Raw genomic sequence first — 9705 nt, forward strand, 5'->3', positions numbered from 1 at the left:
CCTCGAGTTAGGGTTTTGCTGTTTATTTATTTATTTTAAATACCCTCGTGTTGAAATGTTTTCTTCCCTCAGAAAATTGAGATTTTAAGCTTCCCAGTTATGTATCACACATGCATATAGGACAAATTTGAAATTTGGCCAAATTGGGGGTCTCAGAGCGGAACTTCAAGTCATGTGAATGTTTTCCGCCTTATACTGGTTTCACAATCACCAGCTATTTGACCAATTTAATGTAAACTCCCACTTTCTTCTCTTTGTAGATGCTCTTCTGAAATAGTTTCATTCCAAATGTATATCCCGGGGCATCTTAAAGCCACCTTATCCACATCAGCATCAGCACCAAGCCCGCCAAGTCCAGTACCTTCCCACATACAAACTACATCTGGAAAAAGAAGTACAGTGTGGGTGTTTATATAATTTTTGGTGAGAATAGATATTGTCGTGGGAGATTCGGGCACCTGTAAATATGTTGCCAATTTAGTCAGGTACGGTCCTGACCATAATTACGACACCACAAGAGGGCAGCCTAATAGGTTGATAAATCAGGGAAAATGTGAGAATATGCTTTACTTGGAGTTAAATATTATTGATGTTTTTTATTTATTTATTTATGAGTATAGGTAATCATTGTGTGAAAAGTGTGTGGACAAAAAGATTAAAAATTATTCTTTCCCACTAACTTGGATCATTATTCCAACGTATTCACATTGGGAACGACGTTAACACATGTACTGTATGACCACGCAGTGATGCGCTGCATCAGATGCTGAGCAGATCTCTGGCAGTAAGCATCTTCACATACGTTTTCCTGAGCACGCAAGAGAGTCAGACGCGTTGTCTCATGAGAAGCTGAAGAGAGTGAGCCAAAGACACGCGGGTCAGATGTTCGCGTCATGTCGGATACAACGCACGGATACACAGTAAAGGCCTTGCACGACAGCCACGAGAACGCGCATGCAATTTAAATTTTAACAAAAACGTGAGATTAGAAGTTCCACGATGGTCGATGTTGGCGGGAATCAGCAGCAAGCAGTCCGAGATAAACCATCAGACGTGTCTGTGAACGTCGGGAGGGAAAGCGGTTGTGCGTGACTCTTTAATTTCACACAAGCGCGCAAACTTTAATTATGAGAGCGGCCTTGAGAAAATATATTTAAAAGACAAACACTGATATAACCCGCAACAGGTCCTTGAAATTTTCCTAAAATTAGTAGGGTTTTTTAATTGATGAGAACAAAATAGCGAGAAATACAACTCGTTTTTCTTTCCTGTTATCATAAAAAAGAAAGAAAGAAAACACTTTATCATCGTTACTGCTTTTTTTAAATTTCCCACAAATTCAAACATAAACGAGTCTTACATTCATATGAAATGTTTAGTGATTTCCAATGTAATTACAAAAAGGTTATATATTAATCCATCATTTTCAGCGTGTCTGCCGAGCGCAATAACACAGAACGAAATTATGAATAGAATATGCAGATAGCAGACCGACATTGAATAAACGTTGATTTTCCATCAAAATCATCAGTATGGTTGTTATCGAAATTTTCGACGTCAAGTGACTTTGAAACAACGTTGTCCTAAGATATGTCAGGCGATGGTTGGGTTAACATTGTTTTATAGTTGATGAACTAATGTTGACAATTAGTTGATTTATGATTGACCGGGAAACATGATTGAAAAGTCATTGAATTATGGATGGGGCGTTTTGGTCGAAAACATAGCGTTGATTCGGCCTTGTTCCAATATTATTAATAATCGAAATGACGTTTAAATTTTGTAAGGATTTCAACGCTGAAACAATATTAATTGAGGGTAAAAAGTAACGTTGATTCAACGATATAAGATCGACAGCGTAATGTGGATCCAACATCCTTTCAACGTCGGTCTGCCATCCGGGTGTCGGATCTAAGAAATTTAAATAAAATTTAAACTTGGCCTACATGACGCACGCTCAAGCGTGAAGTAAAATAGTTAAACTATAAGTCAAATCATTTTTCTTTCCGTTCTTGGATACGTTTCGCAACAATGACGACAGCAACAGTTTGACAGGATTGAAGTCTTTTTATTAAACATTATGAAAACAAGATTCTCAACAACGTTGCACTTTGTCGGCTCGATAGTAGGACATGTTTATTGAATGAATATAGAAACTATTTACACATGTACATTAACAGCACTGTGGAGAACTTTGCGTTCGTGGATTTTACGATCATTATTTTCTTTTTTTAAATAATGATGAAGACCAAGCCGGAAAATTGACTCGTATTAAGACTCATTATTACAGCACTGCAAAGTTGGTGCTTTTTAATTGGGGCTGGCTTTTTCGTAAGAAAAATGAAGTAAGGAAAAATACAATTGAAAAATAGAAATATATTAATGCCATATTAATTCGTTATTGTTTTGAATTTTAACCGAAACGCTTCTGCACAATATTGCACATGTATCAAGGCAGTTGAAACAACGATTTACTGTGACGTGAAAAATGTGTTCTACTCCGAGTTATAAAATTCAACTGCCAGAAAATGTCCTTACAAGCAGCCGACAGTGAAACGTAAGAATACAACCATGCAGGCTGCAAGATAAATCAGTAGAATGCACATTTTTCGTTTGCCAAAATGCAAGGTGAAATAAAATCATAATTTGAATCATCAGTTGATGCATAGAATTTAGCAGCGCAAGCAGCCATTATTATCACACGCGTTAGCTTTGAAAATAAAATATTTTTAGCGACCGGAGGTTTTATGACTTTTAAAAAAATGAGGTTCATTTTTTTTTTTTTTTAATTAAAAAAAAAATTCAGTGCACTATAGGCGGCCTTTGACATGACACGTTTTGAATGTATACACACCATAGACGATTTGCATGCTGCAACATACAAACAATTGTAATTAAGACATGTTTGAACCATTCCAGCAATGTCTTTTGAAAAAGGGAGAATGTGAAACGCATTTACTATTGCTCTACATTTTATGTACAGTTGGAAATAAATACAGTCTAAAATCTGGCTCAGCAAATCTCTTTAGGGAAAAAAATGATTGAAAATAGCCATTAAATAAGCAGCCATATATTCTTCTCAATTGTGTTGTATTTTAGTCCTTTTGGGTAAGCATGTTGCGTACCCAGGCCTTACGGAAAAGGAGCCATGCTGACCATACACGTAAAAGTAGTCAGGGGAAAATGAGGTTACCATACATGTCCTGCATGCTGGGTTGCAATACGGGGAACTAGACTTGCAACATGATTTGAAATGTCTTACTGTTTTTTTCTTGAGTGATATATTCACGACCTCTTAAGACGATGCGAAATGTCACTTTGACGTGATCCCATGTGCCTGTAGAATGATCTTTTAAGACTTGAAATGCGCTCAAAGATTACTTAAGAGCGCATGTAATATAGTTCCAGAGTTTTTGTTTGTTTGTTTGTTTGTTTGTTTCTTGTCAAGAAAATCATAGATTTGACAGTCATGTTTATGCGGGGTTGCAATCGACAAGGTCTATATATGCGTATGCTACAAGTAGTTAAAGGAGTCCCTCACATGAAGAAGTCGGCCTGTTTCCCGGATGGATCTCTGGAGTAGGTCCGGCTGGCCAGTTTTTCGTACTTCTCCTTGTAAAGATCCCTTTCCTTGGCGAGTCGCGCCACATCCTGCTTGAGCTGCTCCACCTGGTTCTGGAGGGTGCATTTCTCGGTTTCCAACATGTGTCTCTGCTGGACGCGCTTGAAGCGGCACGACTGCGCGTAGCCTCGGTTCTTCAGGGTGCGCCTCTTCTGCTTGAGGCGGATCACCTCCTCCTTGCTGAAGCCGCGCAGTTGCCGGTTGAGCTCTCGCACGGTCATGCTGACGAGCTGCTCGTCCGAAAAGCGCTCCTCGAGCCGGACGTGGTGGCCGTGGAGGTGGTGGTGGTGATGATGGTGGTGGTGGTGGGGCTGGTGGTGGTGACCCGCCGAGGCCGCGGACAGGTCTTCTCCCGCGTACTGCTGGCCGCGGAAGCCCTCGTAGGCTTGGTGATGGTGGTGATGGTGATGCGCGTTCCCGATGAGGGCCTCCACCGCGTCCTCCGGGGTCAAGTTGAGCGCCTCGGGGTTGATGTGATGCTGGTAGCTCGGGATCCAGTACAGGTCCTCCAGCTGGGGCTTCCCCGCGTTGTTGTGATTGTTGCTTCCGCTGCTGCTACTGCTGCTGCCGGCGCTGGTGACCCCGCTGGAGAGGCTCTGGTTGGGCTGCGCGCCGGGGCTCGGGGCGCAGAAGCTCGGCGAAGAAGGCACGGAGGAGCAGGGCGTGCTGATGGGGGTCGAGGAGAGCGAGCCGGACGGGAGGCGGTGGCAGTAGCGTTCCGCCTCCGGGGGCTCTTTTTTCACCTCGAACTTCATCAAGTCAAAGTCATTGACGTACTCGATGGCCAGCGGGCTGTTTGGCAGCTCTGCGCTCATGGCGAGGTCGGTGGCCATGTCAGTCCATGCGACGGCTCCCGCCCTCACAGCCAAAGCGACGGTGGGCAAATCAATTTGCTAGATATATATAGCGAGGGCCGGCCGATGGCTGGAGAAACTTATTAAGGCTGCTCGCCCCTCACCCAACTTCTATATATAGTGGCGTGAATATACGTGCATGTGCATGTAAATGAACTTGTCCACCTGCCAGTTTGCGTCTGCTCCCTCTTCTTGTTGACAACTTATCCTAGGTCAAATGCACACTTTAATACCATGCGGGAGCCGCTCCCACCCGCCCCTGCGATGGCTGAAACTCGAAGCCGATGAATTTGGAAACCTGTCTTGTCCTTGCTTCACCTCTCGCTTGTTTGTGATTTACACTCTTCTCAGTTATCCTTCTTCACCAAACGCTGTTTGCAATCTGGTAGTGATTGGTCCCGTGCAAAATCAAGGAAAAACAGATCCTTCTGCACGGGCCAAAAAAGGTCTCTACGAGTCCAATAAGCAGTCGAAGTTTGGCCTGAATATGATGTTCAGATGTTGGTGCGAAAGGAGGGTCGGGTCCCGTGCTGTGCACAGTCCAGATTAATACATGCACGCAGCGTTCTACTCACAAATTTGGTCCCACTGAGACTGAATACAAAGCGTCCTAAATTCCAGTTCGTTTGTTTTCCTGCTCACAGCTCCGCAAATTGTTTCTTTGTTTTTTCACGGTGCCAACATACACTGACACTCTGAGGCGCTGAAAAGCAATGTGCACTTATAAAGGCAGTGTGGTCCTCCCACACAAGAGGTGTGACGGGCCAATGGGAGGGGACCGGAGACGTTTATTTGCATCGGCCTATAGCGAAGCGCATTTACTCCGCGTCCGAGCAGAACCGAACAGAGCCGAGTAAGTGAGTGGGGAAAGAGAGAGTGCTTAAGCCTACGGGGAGGAACAGGTGCAGCAGATCCCCCCCTCTAGTGACCGAGCAGGTGCACGGCAGGGGAAGAATATGACGAGTGTTTGAGTTAAAAAAACAAAACAAAACAAAACATTTGGATATACAGTGCTGGCCAAAAGTATTGGCACCCCTGCAATTCTGTCAGATAATGCTCAATTTCTCCCTGAAAATGATTACAATTACACAAATGCTTTGGTAGCAATATCTTCATTTATTTTGCTTGCAATGAAAAAAAAAAAACAGAATGAGAAAAAAAATCATGATCATTTTACACAAAACTTCAAAAATGGGCCAGACAAAAGTATTGGCACCCTCAGTCAGTCTAATACTTGGTAGCAAGGGCGTGGGTTTGCATAGGGACAGTAGGGACATAACACGACCAACTTTTCAGGGTGCTCAAATTGTCCCCACCAACCTTTAAGCAACCTTATTGGAGTTATATAATAAGTTCAACTACATAGGTAATTTAGATTGTCTTCTCATATGTTGTAAGGATAGAATTGACCCTACCATTATGAAGTAAATTATTTTTATTATGTTCAGACTTACATTTGTTCCTTTTCACTCACTGAATGTGACAGTCCATTTTTTCCTTCAAACACGTTTGATTAACTGATGACCCCCCCCCCACACACACACACACACACTCACAGCCCCGACAGAAATTCAACATGTTAATAATATACTCTGCCCCCTTCAAAGAGGAGAGATATTAGAATTTTTTTTTTCAGCCAGCAGTAGCCACTGTAGGTAATGGAAAAATGATGGAGGTGGGGAACACATCACTAATTTTGCTACTGAAAGTCCGACTTGCATCAGAGTTAGCATAACATTAAACTGTGCGAATTTGCTAACCTGCAAAACTCGAGTAGGAAGCTGCTTTGAGAGAAGTGTTCTCCAGTATGTGCTTTCTACTGTTAACATTAATTAAACCTAGGTTTACCCCCTTCTCCCCAGTTTTCATTTTTATTTTATATATGTGGTCTTAAAGCAGTAGTTTTTGAAAACAAAGGTTTGAATCGAACCGGTGTATCACCTTAACCAATGCGTATAAAATTTAGTATAAGTCAATACTGCCCCAACCAATGTTGAGACCAAACATACGCCTTTGCTTGGTAGCACAACCTTTAGACAAAATAACTGCGAACAACCGCTTCCAGTATCCATCAATGAGTTTCTTACAATGCTCTGCTGGAATTTTAGACCATTCTTCTTTGGCCATCTGCTCCAGGTCTCTGAGATTTGAAAGTGCCATTTTCAGTTCTATGGGTTTCAGGTCTGGACTGGCCAATTTAGAAGTCTCCAGTGCTTTCTCTTAAACCATTTTCTAGTGCTTTTTGAAGTGTGTTTTGGGTCATTGTCCTGATGGAAGACCCATGACCTCTGAGGGAGACCCAGCTTTCTCACACTGAGCCCTACATTATGCTGCAAAATTTGTTGGTTGTCTTCAGACTTCATCATGCCATGTACACGGTCAAGCAGTCCAGTGCCAGAGGCAGCAAGGTAACCACAAAACATCAGGGAACATCCGCCCTGTTTGACTATGGGGACCGTGTTCTTTTCTTTGAAGGCCTCGTGTTTATTTTTCTGTAAACTCTATGTTGATGCCTTTTCCCAAAAAGCTCTAATTTTGTCTCATCTGACCAGAGAACATTCTTCCAAAACGTTTTTGCATTTCTCAGGTAAGTTTTGGTAAACTCCAGCCTGGCTTTTTTATGTCTCTGGGTCAGAAGTGGGGTCTTCCTGGGTATCCTACCATAGAGTCTCTTTTCATTCAGACGCCGACGGATAGTACGGGTTGACACTGTTGTGTCCTCGGACTGCAGGACAGCTTGAACTTGTTTGGATGCTAGTCGAAGTTCTTTATCCACCATCCGCTCAATCTTTGGTTGAAATCTCTGGTCAATTTCTCTTTTCCGTCCACATCTAGGGAGGTTAGCCACAGTGCCATGGGCACTTATTGATGACACTGCACACGGCAGACACAGAACCATTCAGGTCTTTGGAGATGGAATTGTAGCCTTGAGATTGCCCATGCTTCCTCTCAATTTTGCTTCTCAAGTCCTCAGACAGTTCTTTGGTCTTCTTTCTTTTCTCCATGCTCAATGGAGAAATGCTCACACAAGGGCACAGGACAGAGGTTGAATCAACTTTAATCCATTTTAATTGGCTTCAAGTGTGATTTAGTTATTGCCACCACCTGTTATGTGCCAAAGGTAAGTAACAGGTGCTGTTAATTACATAAATTAGAGAAGCATCAAATGATTTATCAAAGGGTCCCAATACTTTTGTCTGGCCCATTTTTGGTGTTTTGTGTAAAATGATAATGATTTCATTTTTTCCCCATCCTCTTTTGTGTATTTTCATTGCAAGCTAAATAAATAAAGATATTACTACCAAAGCATTTGTAATTGCAATCATTTTCTGGGAGAAATTGAGCATTATCGGACAGAAATGCAGGCTTGCCAATACTTTTGGCCAGCACTGTACGTTAGTCACATGGCGGGGGGGAAAATCCTAATAAAGAAAAGCAAAACATGCAACACACAACAATTTGCGATTCACGTTGACAGTCGTCTCATTTGTAAAAAGAAGCCCAAATTTAATTTCATGGTGCATCGTGAAGTCTCCTCACACACTTGCTATAACTTTGGCAAAACATGATAACATCACGCGAGTTACTTTGCAAAAATATATTCAGATCAAGGTCGTAGGTTTGGTCTCAACATTGGCAGGGACGATATAGCAGCATAAACTGCATGTACACTTTTTGCTGGGGACCGGACATTAATAAGACCAAACAGACTATTGAACAGGGGTCAGGGCAACATTTCACACAAACATGAGATAAGAGATGATGAACAATGCAAAATCAACCTGTATTGAGTTTCATGCATATTGGCTCAGGTGAAACAATGTTCAATTCAATCCTTTGTTTTCAGACCCTTTATTCAAAAAACAGGGAACTATCCAAGAATGGGTCCACTTTTGCTGGACACTGGAGCACCCCAAGAGTCAAACTAAAGTATTGTAATGTAAAAGTGATTTGGGGAAAAAAAAAATCAATGGAAAAATATGAGATGTTCAAGGACTGATCTACATCTGAGCCATACTAGATTACCCCAAGACTGTGTTGCATTACTGTAAAGCACATAATGCAAATAATGATCCAAATGAGGGATGGCTAGCTTGACTTTGTTGTTCCTTGTGGATGCTGGCTTGACGGCATTCGTTTTGCAGGCTAGCAAGTTCACACAGTTTAATGTTATGCCAACTCTGATACAGGGCCGGCTTTCAGTTGTAAAATTAGTGTTTTCCCCACCTCCACAACATTGACATCTTTTTACATTACTTACAATGGCTGCTTCTGGCTGAAAAGAACTTCTAATATCCCTCCTCTTTTAAGGGGGCAGAGGTGGCGGAATGTTGTCAACATGAATATGTCAGGGTTGTGTGAGTGTGTGTGTGTGTGTGTCTGTGTGGCTGGAGGGTGTGTGTGTGTGGGGTGAACATCCAGCAAGTGAAAAGGGATAAATGTAAGTATGAACATAGCGAAAATAACTTAAGGCTTCACTTTATAATGGTAGGATGTATTCTATCCTTACAAAATAATGTAAAAAATTATCATATTGTATAAATATAATTATTATTATATTACTGAAATCATTATGTAATGCAAATAAGGTTGCTAAAGCTGGTGGGGACAATTCAAACATCCTGAAAAGTTGGTAGTGTCAATGTCCCCCCCCCCCCCCCCCCCCCCCCCATAGGTCCCTATGCAAACCTACACACTTGATTCAGATGGATGGATTGCATGAAGAATCTATAACTAAAGTCTTAATAATAAAGCGCAAGGGTGTTAATGTATAGAATATTTTTGTTGAATCTGCGGGAGATAGGTGTTTTTAATTATTTTAATGCACATTTTGGAGGGTGTGTCAGGCTATAATGGCTTGGTGTCAACTTCAATTCATTTAAAAGGCACGGCGGTTTTCCTAATAAATTGACAAACGTGGAAAGAAATGGCAGAATTAAAGCGGCGCGTGTTAATCAAAGCTGGTGGCGATTATGATACGGGACATAAACAGTCCCTGTTTATTAGCTTTATCAGGAGGAGTTTATTTTATCTAGTGAGGCTGACTGGGTTTCCCCCGAGGAGCGCCATCCAATCTATCAATCAGTGATCGATTTAAGGCCGCGCTCCCCTCTGCCAAAAATCAATTCGCATTTCCGCGAGTCAGTGAGGAGGCCGAGCTGTGGCTGCGCGCGGGTTAAGTATGATTGGATGGTCCCGGCGGTGGTCTACAGGATTTTCATTCGCAAT

At 42.2% G+C, this 9705-nt stretch overlaps 1 protein-coding gene across 1 annotated transcript; it reads right to left on the minus strand.

The window, feature by feature from the left end:
• Positions 1-2112: 2112 nt before the first annotated feature.
• On the minus strand, positions 2113-5156 carry mafaa (MAF bZIP transcription factor Aa). The gene has a single exon (XM_057841683.1). It carries the CDS (start codon positions 4453-4455, stop codon positions 3538-3540), a length of 918 nt encoding a protein of 305 aa, XP_057697666.1. The 5' UTR covers positions 4456-5156; the 3' UTR covers positions 2113-3537.
• Positions 5157-9705: the final 4549 nt, after the last annotated feature.

This window comes from Corythoichthys intestinalis, chromosome 7 (genome assembly GCF_030265065.1).
Source record: "Corythoichthys intestinalis isolate RoL2023-P3 chromosome 7, ASM3026506v1, whole genome shotgun sequence".
Lineage (NCBI taxonomy): Eukaryota > Metazoa > Chordata > Actinopteri > Syngnathiformes > Syngnathidae > Corythoichthys > Corythoichthys intestinalis.